Genomic DNA, 23731 nt, shown 5'->3' on the forward strand with positions numbered 1-23731 from the left:
AGTACTTCTTTCTCTTTGATACTGCCTTATCATTTGGAGCTTCGCGTTTCCAGAAGCCTGACATAACGAGTGAGATTTTTAAAGCCTTCAAGCACTTCAGGTGAGAAATTAAACATTAGCTATCTGACTGAGAGGCTCCTAGGAATTTCATCCAACATCTTAAACAAACGACATTTATCCTTCACGCAGTACTCTTACGAAACCTAACACCTGTTAGAAGCTCAGATTCTCTCTACTTTTCCTGTTAACCAAACTCCCTCGGGTTTAAGTGCAGGGACACAGGAAAGCTCTGCTTTCCCTAACACCACTCAGCCACCAGCCTGACTCCTTCCCTTCGCCTCCTCCCCAGCCCATCTTCTCACAGGCTTCAAGAGCCCTGCATTCCCCAGCTGCCTCTGCCAGCCTGTTTATTCCCTTTGCCTCCCCACAATACGTTCTACACCGAGACCAGGATGACGAGGGAGCAACCCATCCTCCCCAGAGACTGCGAGCTGCTCAAAGGCTCGGATGCCTTTTTCTTTACACTTGCACAACAGCGTCACAAGGGAAAAGCCTGGCAGTCGGGATTTCCCTGGTACCAACCTCACTGCTCACTCTCACAACACCCAGCTCACAGCAAGCTCCGGAGGAGAGCTCCGATACCATCGTACTCAGCAATCTCTACTCAGCAAGCTGCACAAGCAAGACGGTGCAAGTTTCTGTCACTTTCTCACTTTCTCAAATACCTCGGACTTTCCCCTTCACTAGTTTCTGGAGTTATCATCACAGCAGTTCTAGTCACAGGAACGTTTGTGGTCTCCTGGGAGCTTATGAACAAACACTAAACATGCTGTTCTTTACTCCTCTTCCCGGCTGGAAGGTGGGTTTTTCTTCTTTGTCCAGACACGTTTCACGGAAAAGCATTCCAGTGCAACAAGGGATGTTGGACGAGACTGCTACACTTCACTGGGGCTTTGTGGTTAAACAAGCACAGAAGTGTCAAACTTGGCCAAAAGAGAAGAAAGGAACTTTTTTTTTTTTTTTTTTTTTCCCCAAACACAACTATTCTCAGCTGCTATTAACCCTCTGCACAGGTGTCTAAGTGAGAGCCACATTGCAGCACATACCCAGCTCCAGGCTGAGCACCTTCACCAGGTGACTCCTGAGCCTCACAGCCACCCAGCAGGGCACACAGTGCTGTACCAGGAAGGGTGGCTTCACTGCAGTTTTTTCCCCTTGAAGTGAACCCTGTACAAAAATCCTATACGCAGTCTGATGCGTATAGGATTATGGCAAATAATGGCAAATGACATACTTTAAAGAGATATTATTTGTATATTTTCAGTCACAAATGCTTCCTATCATCCATCATTTCTGCCTTACTTGCTCACCATTTTTGCCCTCCTCACTCGACACCCCACTCACTACAAGTTTTGCAGCAGAAAGATGCCGGATGTTGCCACTTGGCTACGATGAGGACTTGTATAGTTTGAGCTGAGTGGAAATTACACGGTGGTGAATGCAATCTTTTGTGGCCCCTTACATGTCTGCCTGCGGAGGAGGATTAGTCACATCGTCTCAAAGCACTGGCAAAGAGAGGAAGCCCGTTCTCTTCTCTAAGTGGCAGCTCTAACCTCCAGCACCGTTCTCTCTGCTTTCTGTATAACTGGCCTGCTCCAACACAAAGCAGGACCAGTTTCCACTGACGGACCTTTTCCAGCACTCACCCACTCCCTGCCCATCCCGCACTAGGGACACCACAGCAGCCCAGACAGCTCCTCACGCACAGAGGCTCCGGCGCCTCCTTACAGCACATTTCTGGAGGAAAACTTCAGGTGTGCTTCGAGGCTGGTGTGCTACCGAGGGCAGAGGAACCAGATTACACTACAGCTGCTGATCTGCCACTTCTGCAAGCAAACCCAGGCCCACACGCCGTCCCTGCACTGCTCTCTGGCCTCCTCCCCCAGGCCTGCCCCACGGGGCAGGTTCTCCCGGCACTGCTGCCTCGTGTCAGCTCCTCTCGATCTCTCTCTGCAGACTTGCACCTTCACCTTGCTTAGCAAGGTGCTGGGATGCTTCAATGACAAAACCATCAGGAAGCCAAGAGAATCCAGTGGTGTCTTTGTGTAAAGCAGGAGCTCGCTTCAGGCTGCGGCCTGGCCCCTCCACACAGCCCCATCCCAGCACAAAGCTCAGCTCTCCGCTTCCTCTGGGAGGATTTCAGTCCTCAAAAACACACAGCCAGAGCAGGCAGTGAGCGCTTCAGCTTGCTGTGGTTTCAAAACACAACTTTTACCCAGTGCAGCACACCCTATGGGCCCCTCTTTCTTTTTCCCACTCCAACCTTAGCTATTCATAAGAAATTTGCCCAGATCCCTGTGGGAGAGGCAGGGCTGTGGTGCCCTGAAGCATCCTTCTTCCGAGCTGACCTCCCTTTGGACGAGGCTGCCTTACTTCCACATGCCATATTCCAGACCCACCTCCTCCCAGACTCCCTGGCAACTTTCCCATCCTATCTTCTCCCTTTTATTTTTATCCCTCAGGCAGCCCCACAAATGTTGTGAATTAGGAAATCTGTGCAGTTCCCCGATTCATTATTAGCAACTAATAAACCTCACACTGAAATAAAAATAAACAAGACATTGTCTTGATGAAACACTATAGACATAGTCTCTTTGACTTGTCCCAAGTCAAACAGCATGAAGTGAAAAAAGGGGGGAAGGAGAGAGATCTTTTTTATGATCCATTTCCTACAACTTTCTAGAGCTATTTATCCAGCTAAGACCAAGCACGTGACTAAGGGAGACAGTATGAAGGTGTTAAGTTAAAGGATAAAAATCCTAAGTTTGGAAAGATCAACGTTTTATCTTTCAGTGTACAGGAACTAATCATTTGTTAAATATGTAAGTTTTCTAACCAAAAGCTAATCAAAATCCTGAAGTCACACCAGCTTCTTTGTTCTCCGTGCTGACAGAGAACCCAAAAACAACACAACACTTGTTCTTCAGCTCACAGATATATACACGCCTCCATGTTGTCAAACAGCCCAAAAATCTGCATCTTATGCTTTAAATGAAAAATTATAAAATGCATAAATACACACTCTGGCGCAAGTCCAGCTCCCTTACCTTGTGCAGAGAATTCAGACTGGGGAGCAAAGTTGCCAAGCTCTGTTTCTGAGTCCATCACACTGTTGTTTGGCTTACCACATACATTCAAACGTTTCTCAACTAAGTCTAAACGATTCTCATAGTCCTGACCTGTTAGGTCTCCCTCAAGCACCTTTGAATGAGGGGAATGCCTACGTCCCAAGCACTCATTTCCCTTCAGTGAAAAGCCATGAGAATTCAGGCCAAAGGCACTCGCCAAGTTTCCTTGTTCCCTAGATCTACTGATGTGCTTATTAGATCTAGCACTGCTTTGGTTAAAACGCTGCCATCGCTTTTTGGGTGCTACATGATTTATATCATTAGCCTCATCACCAAGAGAGCTCTCACTATTTGCCTCTGAATCCAAGTCTGGACTCTCCCCATTTTCAGCAGAAGTGCAGCTCTCAGTATTTCTACCAGCTTCAGGTCTCCTTCCAATACGACCTAAATTGTCATCAGATAAACAAGCAGAGTCTTCATCAGTTGAATGTTCTGTTAAATCAACAGACTCTTTCCTCCCAGTATCTTCTGCTTCATTACCTAGAGGACTGGTAACCGAACCGTGAACGCGGAATGCATGTTCTCCTGAATCTCTGGATAACTGACTTAACAACTTACTTGGCCCTCCTGGTTTTAAGTCCTTTCTGTTTGAAACTGTCTTATCTCCAAGCTTTGATGACTGCTTAGATTTTGAACAGTTGCGTTTGGACACGCAATTTGTGCCATTTGTCCCAGAAACAGCAGTATTCGCAGGCTCCCTCTTACTAGTACCAATCCCTGTTAACTTGGCTGGAGGATTGCGTGAAAAGGAGGAGTTGCTTATACTGGAGTTCGCATTGACCGTTTCCTGGACACAATCTCCATTTTTTTCTATTTTATACGGGGGACCTACAATAGACAAGGATGTCAGACCACTCGCAGAATTGCTTCCAGAACCATCAGCTGTGCTGGTATTTCGATACGGGACTATGTTCTGACCAGTCATCAGCTGCTGCTCTTTTGCCTTACTGTCGTGAATATCCTTCAACATCATTAACAAGGTGCTGAATCTGTAATTTGGCTCAATGGGCAAACGACCGTGACCAGAGGCGGAAGAGAAAAGTAAAGGTACTGTGGCCTTTGGAGTGCCAGAGTCACTCGCATCATCATTCATGGACCGGTAAGAGAGCTCCTTCAGCTCCGACAAGACGTGTTTCACCACGGCCGTTTCTATTTCAGCAGAATCCCTGGGTTTCTCGTGCACGTTGTTTAACAGTTTCTGACCATCGACTTTTCCACTTCTCAGAAGAGAATCTTTCTGAAGGCCAGAGAAACCTTTGGTATCAGAAGAGCAGCGCTTCATGCCACCCTCCTCTTCTGCAAGAGAAGGCTCCAACCCAGAACCTTTTTCTTTATGTTTGCATTTGATGCTCCTGATCCGGGGCAATTTCACGCTTTTCGGTTTTAAGGTTGTTTGATTTGCAACAGCAGACCAGGAGTTGTCCTTGGAAACACTTTGGGGAGTAGTGTGTTTGTTTGCTAGGGAAAGATTGTCATTTCTCACATCTGAAGAGCGCTCAAGAGTTGTCAACGACATCTCAGCATCAGAGGAGCCTCCTTCAAGCTCCCCATGTGCAAATTCAGCATCAAGCCTGCTGGTTGCTGAACCTCCCAGAGGTTTGCGATCTCTGTACGACTTCTTCCTGGCCCTTCTGTTGCTCTTCTGAGAAAAATACATAGAAAGTTTAATGTTTCCACTTGACGTCATAGGAAATTCCTTCTCCATCTTATCTGAAGAATCACTGACTTCAAGAGTGCTAGAGGCTCTCTCTGAACTTTGGTCCATGGTATCCACATCGCTGTTCCCACCATCCGAGAGGGAAGAGGATGAATCTGACTCCGTTTGCTTTTTCTCAATGCCAGCCTCAGACGCAGAATAGTGTATTTGTAACTTGGAACTGCACAGAATGCCCAGGGAACTCTTCTCTCTCTCCAAAGATGCGCTGGAAAACAAATCCCCTTGGAGTGTGTTCTTCAGAGCACCGCTTTTACAGTTCTCGTAGTCTGGTTTCAAAGTCATCTTTTCAAAATGTCTTTCTCCAAAGGAGGAGAGCAAATGGTTTTCCCTGGCGCTATTGGATGCCGTTAGGCTGTTCGCAATCCGGCGAAGTTCATGAGATGCGTGTTTATCTGGTAGGTCCCCAACCATCATGTTTTTAACTATGCTCTCTGGCATTTTTTCTTTGATTTCTCCCTTGGAAGCTTCTCCTCTCATGCTATTCTTTTTTACTCTAGTCCTCTTTCTGCTGTCAGAGCTCTTTTTCACGTGTGGCTTAATGTGCAATTTTCCTTTTTCACTGGCTGAGTGTCTTGAGTCAAACGCCAAGGATTTAAAACAGCCATTCAGCTGCCTGTCCTTTTCGGCTCCAGGGCCATTGGCATAGTATTCCGACTGCACTTCCTTCTCGCTGTCCAGCTCGCTGGAGTTCTGGCTGCACTTTTGATCCTCTGGCCCCCCGAGAAGAATGTCTTCTGCCTGTCCAACGCTGACTTCCCATTTAGCCATAAATCTCTGGGGAACCTTAATGTTGGAGGAGACAAAAAAAAAAAAAAAAGAAAAAAGAAAAAAATGAGGGGATAACCAACAGGATAAAAGTGAGATAGAGATAGACAAGGCGCAGAACAGAGCGACAATCCTGCATTTTGCTTCTTTAAGACAATTAACATGGATTCCCAGAGACTGTGTCTCGAGGATACAAAACACTCCTCCCAGGTAAAGACCCCACACTCTTCCCAAGCCCAATAAAAATCCTTGTGCGTTCCCAAAATAGCAAAACCGCAAGCACTGGTCTCCCAGGGACCAAATACCCTGGCATCGCACCACACCCCAAAAACACCAGTAGGCAGAGGGAATGCGTATGGTATGGATCCCTGACAGAAATGCAAAGTAACAGCCCACAGGCCTCTCAATGCAACTGTAAAACCATTTTCTCAGAATATTTGAACAGACACATTTGCTTTTCTTGTTCTGGATCGTTCCTGCATCCCTTGAGCTCAGGGCACAATTCAGTCTTCCCTCTCCACGAACTCACCTTGGTACAAGCATAAGACCCAGACACATACACCTAAAATATAATCTAACAGATTCAACATATCCTTTATCCGTAATTCTCCCAGCTTCAACTTTACCCTTAGAATAAAAACTCAGCATACTGGACAGGAACCTCTGCTAACATCTAAAAACAAGAAACTTTTTTATTCTGATTCTTATCTGCACATGTTGTTCTTGGCTGCACAACAGAACACCAAATGGTTCACAACTGCTCCTAAAAATCAAAACCTATTCCATGGCAGGAGGAACATCTCGAATTTGATACTTTTTTCCTTAAAAAGAAAAAAACAGCAATAAATTATTATCTTAGTAGATGTAAAAAAAAGAAAAAAGTTTTACAGGGCCCAGTAGCAAAGCAGCAAAATGCTCTGATTCAGTTCCCTCTGCTGCAGCCACGCTGCTGCTACAATTTACATACAGGGTGAGACTCTAGCCTCGAAACATTTTAATTCCTAGCGCCAAAAATGTTACTTTGGAGCACGTAATGAGTTGTTAGATGAGGGAGGTGGAAATACGGGTAGCAAAGTTGTTAGAGAAGTTACTGAGCATACCCTTGGAACAAGAAAAGAAAGCCTTACACTCAGGGAGCTCACATCTGCAAGAGCACATTTAATCCAATGGCTTTGCACTACCATGGGTTAAGTACTTAACCGCTAATAAATCTCTTTAAAAAAAAAAAAAAAAAAAAAAAAAGCACAACAGACACCATTGCCTAGTACGACTGCCTGCTCTCTCACTGTAACGTGGTAGCCTGTTTACTTCATTTCAGCAATTCTAAAAAGCTAATTTCTGCAGCCACGATTCTAAAGACGTAGACCAGACTCGTGTGTCACATTACATCGCGCTGGCTACAACTGCTCAGGGCTGTTATGTTTGGAAACGGAGACGATGCAATGAGCCAATGAGCCCCAAAATCCATTCCCACAGGCTCGCTGACACTGTTTTCCAAGTGACACGGTAAGTCCTCCCAGGTTTCTATAACGAGAATTATAGAAGCAGGACTAAAACCCCCCCCGCTTTATCTCAGTCAGTAATCTCACTCAAGTATGCGACTCCAGCTCGACTTCAGATCAGCCAAAAGAGGCTGCCCGAGAGCACAGGAAGTTCTTTAAAAGCATGCTGTAATTGGCATCAGGAGAGGGCTACGCTGCTACAGCTCTCGTACTGACGGGGACCTGACTCCTCTGCCTCTCAGAGCTCTGCAGGGCCACAAAAGCAGTGGGCACACCTTGACATAAACATAAAAGGGGGCCCAGAGACTCCCAGCAGCTTATAAACCACGCTTGTTAGGCGGATGCAGAGAATCACTTCTTCCCTGGCCCCGTTGTTGCAGTCCCTGCCACAAAAGCAAGCTGTCAAAGTACACCTGCAGACACAAAGGACTACTTTTCATTGTGCACATTCGAGGAATCAAAATCGTGTTAGAGAAAACAGATCTTTCACCTTATGTTTGTAGCCTTTTTCTTTCTGCTTTCCTCTTCTCCGCAGAATAGGCAGCTCTTCGAACTGGTGTCTTCCTTCAAAGAGGACAATGGCTTTGCCAGCCACCCAGGCTTTCTCGGAAGGTTCTCCTAAGGCATCCACATAGTACTCTCGGTATGGTCTCCGATTGGAAACTATTTTGGACAATTTAACAGAATTAACCCCTTGCACATAACAGAATAAAGATGCACAACAAGAATCACAGAAATCAGCAGCAATATGACATTTTTCCACACTTTCTGCTTAATAATGTTCCCACCTGAATGCTGGCTCTAGCAATTCCCAGTCAGAACTCGGGGAGACCCCGACGAGCCCTGCTATTTTCTCTGTTGCTACTCTGCATTTCTGCATTTTTTTTATTATTACAGTAAATAACAGGTCTAAAATATCTGTCTCCCTACAGCAACAACTACAGAGATTGGCTGTAAAACAATTCTGAAAAATAGCCAAAGGTTGTTTTGTGTTTCTGTTTTGTTTTTCCTTGAGAGAGGTTACATACTAAGCAAGCCACTTCCTCGTGCTTCTCCCCAATTAATAATTAAACAGCCCAGTCCATCTGACCATCAGGAAAAGACAACGGTGCACCCGCAATACCCAGAAATAAGATCCTTTTGGAGAGGATTTGCTCATGCAGGTCATACCTCCCCCAGCACAACACACCCCATCTTGCTCAATGCTTTGTTAACAAACCCTTCTTCTGGACATGAAATACGAAGAGCAGCATTTAAGTCAGCCACGGACACGCACACACACTCCACGTGGAGTGGGTGCGTGGGGACTAAGCGCCAGTTGTGACGAGTATTTCAACACTGTGGGCACTAAGGTGCAGAACAAGAGAAGAAAATCTTGAGAGCACAATCACAACCACTTGAGGATTTTTTCAAAGACGTTTTCTGTGCAAGAGCACTGAACAGGCACGATACACTTCAGAACAGAACCAGAATTAGGTGTGCTGGCAAAAAAGGACAGGCTACAGGCATCAGAACAAAGCAAATGAGGCTTGAACGAGGGATATAAACTTTTCCCTGCATTTCACTGCGGAGTGTTTCCTGCTGTCCTGGGAATACCTTCGCTGCCTGAACACGTAGCCTAAACTCTGCAGCCCGCTTTGTTTGTGCTGCCTCTTCCAGGAGCGCCAACGCAGCACCAGCAGCCTGGTGTTCAGTGATGCCAAAATTAAGCTTCTGACCAAGAACATACAGAGGATGACAAATGCTGACTGGGGGGAAAAAAAATCAATCCGAGGACAGAGATGACAGATGTAGTCCATCCCATCTACAGGAATGGGACTCAAGCCACCGAGCCTTGGTTTTGCAGCTCCAAAAATCTCTACATCGTTCAGCTTGCTGAGAAAGGGGAAGTGCTGGAAGCGAAATACCGTGCCTCGAACCAAGAGAAGAGCTTTCTGCACAAGTGATGAGTTTGAAGCAACCTGCCTTGTTTTGAAGGGCTGGTTCCCATGACAACGGGAGAGAGCTGAGGCAGGAGGACTGTGCTTCCTATGGTGCTCGCAGAGCCCTGGCAGCTCCTTTTGCCCCAAAACAGCAGAGTTCGGATCCACCTGCTCTGCCGTTCCTCCCCTCGGGGAGGTGAGATGAATAGATTACACGAAACCACAACTGGAAAATGCACTTTTCCCCAGAGTTCTCTTGATGTGAACATGGATAAAACATGACAGGAGAGTCTCTCGTGTAGCTGGAGATTGGATCTTGCTGGAATTTGTTAATAGCACGTTTCCTTCCTTTATTAGAAATTGCCATACACAGGCTGAGGGGGCTGCTGGACAGCTATATAAATTAAATCCTGTCCATAATTTCGTTGGGGGTGGGGGACAGAGGACAATGGGGATGGATTCAGACACCATCTTTGACAGGAGTTTGAGAGCTCAAAAGGGACTATTTAAATCTGCACGTTCTGGATTACCCAGAACCAGATGAATGCCTCCCAAAGGAGGAAGAGGAAGGTGGAGAAATTGCAACTAAGACTACAGCAACCACACTTGTGGACGATGTGAGCACAATGTAGAAAAGGCCACTTCGTGTCTCTAGAGAGATAGCAGGTGGCTCTGAGCCCGTGGTCACTAGAATAAAAGTCTCCTCACTCTCAGCACGTGGTTCTTTGGCTGGTGAGGGCCACAGAGCTGCCAGTAGCAGACAGCACCATTTCGAGGGGTTTCTGGTTACCCACAGAACAAAACGAACCAGAAGGAAAAACCCAGAATAAATAACCTTTCCATTTGTGGCAGTCTCCCCCGTGGCAGCTAGCATAATACTAAAAGCAACGTGAGAGCTTTCAACTAAACTGCAATTTCCAAACCATCACTTCCCTCCTGTTCTCTTGATCACTTATCTGCGCTTCTGTCCTGACCATGAGACCCCGTTCCTTCCTGACTCTACCCTCTTCTTCCCCGTGTTCAGGCACATGCAGCTCTGTCTTATTTCCCTCCATCCCTTCCCCTCGCACTCAGCTCCTAGCCTAACACACTATGCCCTAAACATTCACATATGTGGTTCCATCACCAGATTTTTCCGATAGTTCCCCATAAACAGCCCCCTGCTTCCCCGTGCCAAACAAGGCCAAGAAAATATTCACTTCCTCCCACACACTCACATCACACCTTCAGGCATTCAGCAGCTACACTCCTTGACCCCACACACCACTTCACAGCCTCTCCTGCCTCCCCTCCCAAGCCTGGCTGACTCTCTGTGTCCTCACCACTCCAGGGTACCCAGCTCCATTTGCCCACCCTTTCCATCCGCTGCACTCCTCTGCCCTCACCTCTTTGATTCACCTCTCTCTGCATCTCTTTTTCAAGAGGCTGCACTGCCCTGCACTCACCCTGGACACTCATCCTTCTCATGCCCTGGAAACCAAAACCTACAGCTCCAGCAGCTGCCTGTGCCTTCCACCAGCTTCAGCCCCTTGCTCCCCCGTCACCTCCCTGCTCTAGGTCTGCCATACAGACCCAGCTCTTCCACTCTACAGTCTTTCTTCACATCTTTCAAGGGCCAGATTATTTTTTTTTCCCCCATTAATAAAGAACTCCTCCACTTTGTGTCTGAGCAGATACAGTACCTTTCATTTTTGAGTGACAGTCCAGCACTGGGTCATGACAAATTGTGCATGGCCACCATGGGCGTCTGTTGAACTTGGCCCAAACAAGATCCCCAACTTCATACTTCACTGGAGTAGGTTTCTTCTTGGCTCGGATCTTTGGGGAAAAACCAGAACACAAGAAATCACTAAAGCTCCAGATGCTTTTAAAGAGATTTGCCTCCCCCCTGTGCGCAGATTACATCTGGCCACCAGAGACATTTACATTAAAAAAGCAAGTCCTGATTTTACTTAGTGGCTCCTACACCTTCAAAGAACACGATCGCTCTCCTCATCCTTCTGAAAGGGTGAAACAATAAACGAGGGTTGGTTTTTATCTTTTTTTTTTTTTCCCAGTATGGTATGTGACCTCTGGTAAACGACTGCACTCAACTGCATCCATTTGAGCAGGTAAATACCTCGAGCCACAACTAGCGCCGATGACTTCACTAACACCAATTTGTTCGTTTCAAAGGTTGCGGTGTACAGAAAAAGTAATAAGAGACAATGAAATATTCCTGACTGGAAGGAGGTGATGAGAACAGCAAATAAGGAATCTATCAGCAGGGAGGGGGAAAAAAAAGAAAGAACGAGTCGGTACGTACAAGCTAATGACTGTCTTTCTTCTTACAGATGCTCAGGAAAACCCTTCATCATCAAACCATCTGAAACCAAGGGCAAGTACAAACAGAAAAAGCAGCTTATGTTCTAATTTTCGGTTTGTGCGACCAGAAAGGCTCTTGCTCTGCCCCAAACACAGCATAGCAGGGCTAGGGAGCAGAACTGCAGCCACCCCTCCTCTGTGAAACACGACGGAGGGACCTGTGCTGGGACAAGGACTCAGGAGCTCGCACACATCCTGATGAATCGAGCCAGACGGGGTGCAAGGGGTTTTCGGGTGATACGGGAGCCCCGTGCCTGCGAGAGGCACCCCTCCTGTTTACCAGCACTTGCCAGTGACCCGTCCCAGGTGGTTTTGGTTTTTTAAGAGCTCTGAGTGGTGCTGCAGGTATTCCTGCCAGTAAGCACCAGCAATGTGCTCCCCATTAGAGCTGTCACGGCATAAACACACACACCTTCTCACTTGGCTTTTTCCCTCTGCTCGCCACCCTTTGAGGCACGCCTCTCGCAATTCACAGTTCAACAGCCCGGAGAGTAAAACCCAACAGATCTAATCAAAGCTGGATCCCACCTCGGGTCGAGCTTTACGGGATTTCTTCACGTGGTTATAGAGACTACAAAAGGATAAACCCCTCTGTTACACAGAAAAAAAAAGGCAGGTAATTACGTTACAGACCACATTGCTGGAATTCTTCTCACTCAGCCAGCAAAAGCCGTGCAATAACTTATTTCTGAGCAAGAGCTCAGGGAGGCAACGTGAACAAGCACGGGGCAGGGGCTGCTGAGACCCCCTTGCTCCGCACATCATTTCAGTGCCCCACACCACAGAGGGGAGCTTTCTGCACACACATCCTCAAAGCAGAGGTGCCAGCAAGGCTGGCACCTTAATCGCGGGTGCTTTTTGGAGATGCAAAACTCGTGTGCTTGTGTTTTTTTTTTTCTTTCCAGCTTATGTGCCCTTCTTCTAAACATTTGCCCCAGCTATTTACGCATTTTTCAACCCCAGGTCTTAAGGGAAGCACAAATACTGTCACTGAATGCACCTCAAACCTTGCACACAATGCTCGTGCATCCTGCTGAAATCCGTAACCCGAGCAGAGTCAGCGGGACGAGCAGTAAAGCTGTGCCGGGGATTTGCCCAAGTCATTCACAGATTCACCTGAGCGACACCCACAGCCCCTGCCCAGAGGCCAGTCTGCATTTACATCAGCCCTTTGTCACCCTAATGCCACACACAGCCTCCTGGAAAGGTGGCTTTCCCCAAAGCACCCAGACAATGCTCGGACTGTTAACTCTCCTCCCGAGCACTCAGCAAGCTTTCAGCTGGGCTCCTGTCCCCTATTCTCATGCCTCAGCATTAAGCACCACAAAGGCCCCAGCAGTGGGCACGGAAGGTTCGCTGCCTTGCATTACTTTTCCCATCTCTAGGAGCAGCAGTTATCATCATTTCCAGGTACAATCAATCTTCTTGTTTCATCTCTGCTGTGTGATCCATAACTGCAGCCCCAAAGCATTTATTTCTTGCGTCAGAATACAGCAAATTTCTTTCCTAGTATTTGTGTTTACTATGCTGAGGTCTAACTGAATAAATCCCGACTGCAAAAGCTTCAGCCCTGCAGCAATGATGACTGCTGTGAAGCAGGGAGAGCCCCGCGTTTCTGAAGCACAGCACCAAAATGCCAAACTTCAGATGCAGTCCCCGTATGTGGCCAGGGCACTGAATGTTATTGCACAGAGCCATGAAATGTTTAAGTGTTTAAATAACAGCAAAACTGAGCGAGGCACCGCACACCGGGTAGGAGATCCCTCCTTTGGGTGCCTTCAGTGCCCGAGTCCAGGCTAGCGAGGAAGGGCCCAAAACAGCCCCAACCCCACCTGTGAGCACAGCCTGTACTGCGAGGAGCCACTGCTGCCTTGTTATCAGCTGCCTGGAGTTCATTTGCTGCTCGACTGAGACGAGCCATAGCCTAAACTCTAGATTATCAGCGGTATTTCAGAGCACTCCGTGCTATTTTTGGTGAGAACAAGAACCCATCTTGCGGCTGGTTTTCTAACCAAGCCCTCCCCGCCAGCCAGGACCCCAAACAAGCACCGATCCCTGAGGAAGGGACACAAGCAAGGCTCAGCAGCGGGACGCAAGTGCTCCTGCTTCAACAGCCACCTCCTGAATTAGTGTCACACAGCACACAGCAGCCTTTGCAAGTCACGGAGCGAAGCTGAGCGCCAGCTTACGGCAGGATTTCGTGAGAGCAGCAGCGCAGCGCGGCTGCCATTCTCACCGCAAGACAAATATGGAACAAGCACCAAGCAAAGAAAGCTCACCCGTCTAAATGGCTTTATTATTGTACACATACGATAAGCCCTCGACTGTCTCTCAGCAATCCTCCTCCCTTTCAAATAACCACATCATTAAATAGTGACAAAAATCAAGCCTGGCCGATCAGTGCCACCTCGAGCTGCCGCTCGTGAATCCACTAACCTCGCTGGAGTGGGGGCACAAAACACCACGAGCACACCCCCAGGCTGGCAGTGCTTGCAAACCAGCACAGAAAAGCTCCCTACCCCCATCCAGGTGGCGCTGGAAGCCCTGCTGCCTGCCGCCCAGCTTTTTTCCTTTAAAGCTCAGTGATACTGAGTTTTTTTCCTGAAGAGGAGGAAACGACAAGTTCACCTGCTGCCAACCCACCCCAGGTACCCCGCTGGTGCTGACCCAGCCAAGAGCTGCCAACCAAACAAAGCCGGGGCACAGAGGACACCTGAATGTCCCTGGGGCTGCCTGGACCACAGCCAGCCCACAGCTGGCATCCCACGTGCCACACCGAGGACACGGCAATCCCCAAATCCTGCCCTTTCCCCACCTTCTGCCCTCACTAAAGAGGGGCAGCACCTGGGGCACAAACCTGCTGTTAAAGCACCTCCAGAACCAGCCTGGAAGCACTGCAAGAAAGAGCTCGGGAGCTTTCACAAGTTGGTGCTTCCCTCCAGGCAAGCTCAGGCCGATATTCTGTTCCTCTTCCAATCACTGAGTTAGCTTACAGCAAAGATGCTCGGCTTTGCCTTAAAATCTCAGCCCTCTGAGCTCAGCTTCGTCCTTGTGTCCTGCTCTGCCCAGCTGCCATCCCCATGGGCTCCAGATCCTCTAACCAGGACTGCAGCTGGTAGACAGTGACTCCTCCTCACAGTCAGAGACAATCAAAAATAAGACTTCTACCACTGCCCTTCTCCTGGGCTCCCTTCCGCCCTCCCACCCCTGAGCAACCCACTCCCTGTTCTTTGCCTTTCAGCTCCAGCACTCGTGCAGCGAGAAATGAATGAATACAGATAGAAGGGAAGACGCCGGGACGTGGGAAATAATCTTTGTATGTGAATATGTTGCATGAAAAAGATAAGGAGGAGATGAGATTAAGAACAAAATGTTAAAGAAAAAAGTCAAGAATGGTAATTAATAGCTGCTTGTGATGAAGCCGAAAATGAATTCCCATTAGGAGACTCTTGCTTTTTAACTCAGCTTTTCTGAAATCAAAACCAAATCTGTTAAAAAGCAGAAAATGGAAAGAAAAATGAATTATATCTACTTCACAGCTCAGGAAGCATTTGAAACCGAGCAAAAAGAGGTCAAAGTTTCCTCAGTACAAAGTGGCACTACAAAGCACACGGGCTGCGAAGCCTTCCCAGGTGGGAGCAGGGATGCTGGCGCAGGTAGAGCTGGGCTGTCAGAGCGCTCACGGGGCTCACCCAGCTCGGGGAAGGGCTGAGCCCAGCCGAGGGAGTGAAAAAAAAAAAAAAAAAAAACAACACACAAACCACAACACCTGTATGGTGAAACCATCACCGCCCTCGCCGGGGCAATCACACCGGCACGTCGCTTTATGGCAAGCTCTGACCTGAACGTGGAAATGAGAAGAGGACTGCTGGAAAGGCACGGCCAGAGCGTGGTGCTGCTCGGGGTAGGATGGCTGGGGGTAGGACGGCTTCAGATCAACCTCACAGCACCACACAGGTCAAGGGGAGCACGCAGGGAGTGTGCAGGGCACGTGTCCCGACCACGCTGTGCCAGCCCCCTCTGGCTCCAGCACAGCGGCGAGGGCAACGGCACCTGACCTACATTCACGCCCGAAAAAGTATGCCGCCTCTTATCTGGGACCATCACCACAAAGAAGTGTTCAATACTCGCTAATTAAATATTCACTAGCTGAAAATGCAGCGGGGGTTATGATCCCAGCCAGACGGCTGGGATCTGTGTGCCTGTGCTGTCTTTGGCCAGCCCGTAGTACACTTGCCCAGGGTGGCAGCCTACAAATGCAAATTGTACAAATTCATGTCCAAACTGCCGTAAAAGGTTAAAATAAAGAGAGCTGATTGCATTGCATTGGGTAGTTCATGCATCCTGAAGCAACCGTTTCGAGTTCAGGAGATATAAATGTAGGTATTTAAATGAAGAGCACACTGATGTGAGAACACCAAGGCTCAGACAGAAGATGACGGGGTGACAGCATCTCTGTTTCAACACTTTGTTAATGGTTTAATCATTTTTACGATTTGAATAGAATGGCAGTACAATACAAAGCTTTGACACTTCAGCATCGTGGTAACCAGAAATGGGTCTGACAGCAAGACTGGAGGGAGAAGGGGGGAAGAGGGAGGGAAGGGGCACAGACTCACCCGGGTTACGCAGTGGAGAAAAACCCACAGACACTGAGATTTCAAACCACTGCCAGGAGCCTGAAGCAGAAGAAAAGTTACTCCTGGGAACGCTCACACTTGCTTATCTGCATACGTTTTAAAGGATAAACTGAGCTCTCTTTAAATTTGGCTTCTTCTACCCGCACTGTTTCAAGAAAGGGAGGGACTGCAGGCATTACCAGAACCTCGTGAAGTCTCACAAAGAAGTCATTATTGACAAATACTTTCTTCTATCAGTGAACTAGAAAAAAAAAAATACACAAACTGAAACCAGGTCATCAGATCTGCCCTCTTTTCAGCCTTATTTTTGTGTTTGGTTACACTGTCAGACTGTTTACAAGCAAGACGTCCAGTAAATGCAACGTTCCTTTTCAGAAATTAGGTTTCAAAATCCATGAAATGAAAGCCAGATTCAAATGGTGCAAACGTTAAACTTGGTTATTCTCATCTGTGTATGTAAATAAAGTGTGAGCTTCATGACAGGCTGTAACCAGAAGGAAGCAGGCCCAGAGAACAGCACGTACACAATGCAAGGAGTGAATTAGAGCCTTAACAGCTAGAAATTGGGAGCTTGGGTTACACTGACCGTGGAACTACCCCCACTTTGGGGTTTTAATATAATTCCAGGGTCTTCTTTAAAAGCAACATCCAACTAGGGCTTTCAAGTGTCATTTCCCGCAGAAATCATGACTTGCCCACAGGAGGAGGAGGAACAAAACCCCAATTTGTTATCCACAGCCCGAAAATGCGACTTACACAAAGCCACCACCTCCTCTAGGCCAGCAGGTGCCCGGCGCGCAAACCATCGAAACGTTTTTCCAAACAAACAAAAAAGATGTTATGCTCACGTCAAACTTTTCAAGTTCCACCTGCTTTTGCTGAAGTTCCAAAAATTCTGCACCCCAGCAGGGCGACACACTCGTGTTTACTCTTTTCTTGGTGCTCGCGCTCTGGCTCGTGCCCCGAGGAAGGTTCGTGCTTCAGTCAGCACGTCCTACAGACCTACGCTTCAGAGAAGCTCCTTAACCCTTACGCTGTGGATCCAGCTTCTCACGTACTCGCGTTCATACCGAGGCCAGCCAACAAGCCGAGAAGAATCTGATTTGTTTCCCTGCTGCTAATTAACCTGTGGGCGGTCAGGGCATTGCCCAGAACAGCAAGTGTCTGAGCAGGTGTTTGGGAAAACCAAACAAACCAGCACCAGGGCAGGCACAGGAACTATTAACAGGAGATAATCAGCCTGCTCCTCGCCCTTTGTGCGTTAGGCAACCGGCAGGTTTCTATCTCTCCACTAATAGTGGGAGTGTATTAATTAATGCCATTAATACACTCTTGCTGAACAAAACGAGTGTGGAAGCTTCAAGGAGGACTCGGGACCAGAGCCTCGCTGGGTGCTCAGCAGCGAGGGCCCTGATTGAGATGGGAAAAGCTGGAGATTGCCAGTGTCCTGAGACCCCGCTGTGCAAGGAATTATTCTCCATTTAGTTTTTAAAAAAACATTCTTTAATGAGTACGTCACACCGTGTTGGGCTGCTCTCTACAGCTCCCCTCTGCTGGTTGTGCATGCACAATAAAACAATCCCGCACGCTTACAGGTGAAATGTTGGTCCCCAGCACAGGGCTCCCAACAGGTGCCCGAAAGCTAACAGGAATGACTCTGTTTTATTACCAATAAAACTGTTTGTTTTTCCTCAAGACCAGAGCAGTGTCAATGTGTGCTCACGACCGCCTGACACCACCTGTAGCCCTCAGGACAAGCTCCCTGTGAGAACCAACACCAAAAGCCCTGCTCGGGGACCAGCAGCTGCCTCCCGGGGCTGACACCCCAACTGCTGGTGGCCTGGAGAGCACGGGGGGGGCCTGGAAGGAGCCCCCAGGACCACAGGCTGGCTGCCTGATCCCACAGCTCCCAGCACCAGCTGTGTCCCCAGGAGAACTGCATGCCCTGTGGCACCACGCACATCGAAGCAGTGCTCACCCCGTGGCACTAAAAGGCCCTGCCACTCGTCTGTGGGGCACACGCAGCTCTGGCCATAACCAGAGCCTGGAGAAGCTGTGGTTAAATCGGTAGAGATGCAGCTCGTGCTGTGCTAGAGATGCAAGCGAAAGCCTTCTGGCCAGGACAGCTCACCTGCAACTGCTGGGCAAGAGATGGCACCGCAGGACTCTGCTCCTAGTTATTTTTGCCATAGGTCCTAAAGATGTGGGTGAGGGAAAGCTTGATGCGATCTTAATGGCAATGTGTCAGCTTTAGTGGATGCTTTCCCATCTCTCTGGGGTTACTCCTGGACTCACCAGAGCTTTGGGATGCACATCAGAGTGTTGCACACCAAGGCAGCCTCACCTTGGTGGGACATCCAGCCACTGCTGCAGAAGCCCCTGTGGGCAGCCACAAAGGACCAGCCTCCTAATTCAGTAAAAACAACGAGCAGAGAGGCACCAGCCTCTGCCTCCCACTCATGGCAGCACCTTTCACTTTGCCCCACTGGGAACCTGGTGGTCAGGACCCCGCAGAGCAGCCAAAAAGCCCCAACACATTTTGGATGGCACCACCACACCTCGTAGCTGCTGACCAGAGCAGCACCCGGGGCACCGCGCACATTTACAGCTCCTGGGAAATATTTCACCAGGGCACGGTGCAGCCCTCGCCGGGCGCCCAGCAGCCACGTGGCCCCTCTCAGGTTTTGCTCGGCACCAAATTTGGTGCCACAAACACTCACAGTGGGTTCTGCTGCTCAGCCGTCTGCAGAAAAATACCGCGATGCCACGGAGCTGCGTAAAAGACAGCGGGGCTGCTGTGGGTAGGTCTGAGCTCTCCATGCAAGACTCGGCACCTGGGAAGTGTTCAGGGGTGGACAAATCAATAGAGGTTGAAAACTGCTGCTCTAATTCAAAGCAGACTCTCTTACAGACCTTTTCCACCCATTAACTTGGAAATCCTGGCAATGCCTTCACCACCATAAAGGATTTAACTCTCATTTCACTAAGCAAAGACCGCACTGCGCAGCACAGATGGCTCCGTGCAGACAGAACAAAACATATGTCATTTTTTCCTGGTATCAGAAGTGACATTAACTTGGTATTTATTTTAGAAAAATTCTTCCAGGACGTTCCCCCCCTGGATTCTGAGTTTCGTTCTACATGTGTTTCTAGTCCCTGCGACCTCCCAAACGCAAAAGCAACTGACTTAAAAAAAAAAAAAGAAGAGAAAAAAAAGAAAGTGGCTATGCACAAGAAGTTGTCCATCACGGACAAGAGAAACAGAAGTTGTTGCTTAGAATATGCAACGAAAGTTAAAACACTAATTTTTGAGTTAATGAAGTCTTTTTAAGACGCACTGTCTCAGTAATCATTCGGAAAATATCCCTTCTTTTCTTGGGGCTTAAGTAGCTTATTATAGTCACGTTCAGAGTTGACATCTCTTCAGTGAGCTACAGATTCGTTCAGTTAACACGGGGAAATTAAAAAACTAATCATCTGTACACGCTGCACAGTTTAACCCCACTTCTGGAGGTGGGAAGCACCGAGGTCTGCAGAAGCTGCTGTACGTGCACGAGGCAATCAACAAACCCGAGGCTCCAAGCACAACAGGAATATTTTGCCCTGGGGTCAAGAACTGCAGTAAGATCCAAACCCAGCCACCACTGCTAGTTCCAGCAGGGGTTTAGACGAACAGAGCCGGCATCATCGTGCCCTGACAACACAAAACCTTACAAAAGAGTTCAAGGTCTGGGAGACGCACTTGTCTAGAAGTCAGCAGCACGTCAATGCCAAAAGGAGGCAGCCCGTGCTCGGAAAAGCAGCCATGGAAGGCAGCTGTGCTGCTGCTGGACGTTTCCCCAGGGCAGCAGGGATGTACCACGTACACGCTTTGTACAGGCCAGAACCGAAATCCAGTCAGCCAGGTGAAGCCTACACTCCTCTGGCAACGACTTCAACAACAACTAAAGACTCGACTAAGTTTTGACTAATTATTTATGACTATAGAAAGCGCATTAACTGGGACATTGCCTGAACCAAGTCTCTCTTACCTAAGCTTTTTTTTTTTTTTTTAATAATTTAGAAAGCAGAAGTGAGAGAGGCTTTTGACATTTTATTCTGCGAAACCACACCTTCCAGACTGTCCAAAACACCTCTGCTCTTGCTATTTGCACACAGCTTTAGAGATCCGCATAGCCCCATAAGATCAGGGGAGGCATCTGTCACCCAGGCTGCACATCGCACTACAGGTACCCAGACTACCCGGGTTCCTACAGAAGCCAGGCTATTTCAGTAACACCGCACACACAAACACAACCTAATATTCGATTAGAAAACAGACACAAACAAAACAAAAAGAGCCATCACGGCCACATACTGGAATAAACACTCCCTGGACTCCCTGCACAGGGGAGCCCTCGCCCCGTGGGACCAGCTCTGCAGCCAGGTGAGATCCAGCTCCGTGCTTTCTGAGAAGAAATAAATCCTTCCCAGCAGCACAGTGGCATTGGCAGAGGGGTGCCTGAAGCCAGACGCACGGGGACAGCGCTGCAGGGAGAACCCAGCCTCTCCAGCAGCAGGCGAGGCTCACGGGAGGCACAGCCAGCCAAACGGGATCGATTTCCCCACTAGGAAGATGCCAACTGCCCAAGGAAATTTACGTTCCCTGCTTGAACTGCTGCAGTGCCTCTTCTATCTCAGGGATCTGCCATTACCAGCAGTTACCTGTACCACAAACCAACAGAGCGTAGTAGGAGATGCCTTCAGAAATGTTTACAGGAACAGCAAGCATCACGTGGCAGGGGTTCCTTCACTTCTAGCCAAGGGAGAAACGGCACTAGAGAAGCCTGTCAATAAAGGAGAACCTCAGTAACCCATACACAGGGACACAAACACTTTGTAACAGGAGAACTTTCCCACAGCTGCAACAGAAGTTGCAAGTTTATTATGGATTAATTCCAGGCTTAAGGAGACGACTCTGCGAGCCTGCAGTATTTTAAACATCTTGCGCGTGTTGCATGTGGTGTGGTTCTGGTAAATCCAACCCCCAGCGGCCCTACACGCATGCCCTACTCATTTCATGCATCCCCCACTCATTTCATGCATCCAGTCACTGGAAGCAGCCACCTTCAGAGATGAAGGACCTGGCTCCTGATTTCCCTGGGTCTCATTTCCCCGCTTCCATTACAAGAGCATCACACTCCCAGAGTGAAATGGGACAACACCAGCACCTGTATGACAACGACAAGCAACACTGGGCGAGTTTCCCCCTCCAAGCTCTGAACACCCCGCAGCCTGAAGCCACCAGGATTTTGGGGAAAAACAGCCTGCGAACGCACAACCCAAGCCCGCGCGTTGCATAACACAGATATATGCACAAGAGCAGCACGAGCGTACTTAAATCCAAGAACTCTCAGCTTTCAAGTGCTCAGCTCTGCAAACCAAACGGCTCCGACATACTTTGTGGGTAGCAATTAAAAAAATCAACAACTGGCAAAGCGAAAGCAAAGTAATATGGTCCCAAACTTCGCTAAAAATGCGCTGCTCCAGCACGAGAGGCGTGCCAGGAGCAAGCCCACCTGCTCCAGTACCGCAGCAGCAGAGTCCCCACAGGACGGGCAGCGCTCAGGGGGCTGCTCTGTGGCTGCACGCCCCCTCCCCAGCAGGCAGATTCTGGGTCCCAGTCCCCATCCAGCTCTGCACAAGGCTGTCACAGGACCCCTGCAACTCCCAAAGGCCAGGGAAGTGCTAAAGACAAGTTCAAGCTGATAAAGGAGAGAAAATGTAAAGAGAAAAAGTCCCTCGTTTCAATTTGAATGGCTCTGACCCAACATTAACGCCACGTTCAGAACGGAGCACGCCATCAGCTGCCAGCAGTCACTGCATTGTCACTTCTGGAGCACAAACAATAGCCCCAATAACGGCCGCTGCCATTTGTTTCCCTCCAGCACAAAACCTGGCAGTAGCTGCTGCCAGCTCGGAGGAGAGTTTGAGCCACGCTTAACCGAGATTAAGGTGGCAGTTACAACAACTTCGGCATATGCACATCCCACTTTACACCTGAATGCTACCTGGGCGCCCCGTCCCCTGCCTGCTGCCACCCCAGAGCAACCAGAGGCCAGGGCTATTAACATCCCGCTGCAAAACAATACCTGCCTGCCACCCCGCCTGCCCGGAGGCGCTGCCTGAATGCTGGCCTTTGCATCCCACTAAAAGCCGAGCCAACTGCTGGCCCTTCTGCTGGAAGCACCCTTGACATTTTGGAAATGAGCCTTTTCAAAGCTCCTAACGATCCGGCCAAACCCGAAAGCTTGCAAGGGTCTGATGGGCAGCTGAATGTCAGCGCTCAGAGGGCTGAGATGCAGGCAGGCTTTCCTCCTGGCAAAACAGGGAGTGAGGAAGCAGTGGGCACACACTCAGAGCCCTTAGCTTGGCAAATAAAAGCTCAAAGTCCTGCTATAAAGTGCAGGAGACCCACGTCGGGCTGGGTAAATGGGATTATCTGAAAGAGTAGCCCAGCTATGACAAGTCACCCTAAAAATAGCAGTGCAGAGCTCCTGGTTTTTTATTTTGTTGTTAGGTTTGTTTGGTTTTGTTTGTTGTTTTTTTTTTTCAAGTTTTAGCAGGCTCTCAAAGACAGCTGACTCGAGCTACCCGAATACAAATGAGACGGGAATTAAATGCCTACATGAATGGGGTTCCTAGGGCAAGCCTGGTTATTCCAAGCTGCCACGCCATGTTCAACAATTACACGATTTAACCATCTCATTGGCAACCTGGCACAGACAAAAATCTCTAGCGCTTCCCATCCCATGAACAGCAGAGCTAAAATGGGCGAGCGCTGGCACAACTTGCACGGCCTTATCAACAGAAGAATGCAAGGCTCAAGGAGAGAAGGATCCCAAGCTGTCTCCAATACGCTTTTCTTTTTTATGCCTTTTTTTTTTTTCCCCTGAATGCAGCTGTGTTTTAAAGTCAGCAGAACAATTCAGCGAGGTTAATGTCATACTATGGCAGACAGGATGGCAGCTTCCCTGAAAAGTCAACCCTTCATTGCGTATTCAAATAACAGGCTCAATCACTAAAAGTGTTCTCGCTGCACAAAGCTGCAGCTCTGCGGTGCACGTAGTAAAAGCCACTGATAGTATAAGCAAGTGTTGTGAAAGTACCTCTGCGAGCTTCTGTTTACAACGTGAGACCCTCCCACAACCGCATCACTGAGCACATGGCAGCTGAGATCCCTGCTTTACTCTTAAAAACAAGGCTCCGTTTACGTACAGACCTCCCGCTGACAGCAGCCTCTCACCCCACAGCACCGAAGGTGGGGTCTCCACAAGGAGACAATTCTCCCAAAGAAACACGCCAAAGGATCCGTGAGCCAGAGCTGAGCCTGGCAGTGCCTTAAACAAACTCAGCTGCTTTCAGCACCGTGCTGCAATCAGCCCTTCTATGGGCACTCACTGACAAGTGGTCCCGCATCTCTCACAGCAGAAACGCACAGGTTCCCAAATGAACACAAGTGAAAGCAAGCGTTTTTTTTTTTTTTCCCCAAAAATGCTGCATGCACCAGTAGCATCTGCCTGGCATCAGCGGCTATACTGCAATGAGAAAGAGCGAAACAGTTTCAGAGGTCAGCGTTGTCACGAGAGTTGAT

The 23731-nt window shown here is 48.6% G+C and overlaps 1 protein-coding gene across 1 annotated transcript in view; it reads right to left on the reverse strand.

Annotated features, from left to right (window-relative positions):
• NSD1 (nuclear receptor binding SET domain protein 1) overlaps window positions 1-23731 on the reverse strand; it is a 57461-nt gene that overhangs the window by 32084 nt on the left and 1646 nt on the right. Inside the window, exons 3-5 of the mRNA XM_032197134.1 lie at window positions 10777-10912; window positions 7663-7835; window positions 3108-5688 (exon numbers count right to left, since the gene is read on the reverse strand). Coding sequence (XP_032053025.1) covers window positions 3108-5688; window positions 7663-7835; window positions 10777-10912 — 2890 coding nt within the window. The remainder of the gene's footprint in view (window positions 1-3107; window positions 5689-7662; window positions 7836-10776; window positions 10913-23731) is intronic.

This window comes from Aythya fuligula, chromosome 14, assembly GCF_009819795.1.
Source record: "Aythya fuligula isolate bAytFul2 chromosome 14, bAytFul2.pri, whole genome shotgun sequence".
In the NCBI taxonomy this organism is placed as follows: domain Eukaryota; kingdom Metazoa; phylum Chordata; class Aves; order Anseriformes; family Anatidae; genus Aythya; species Aythya fuligula.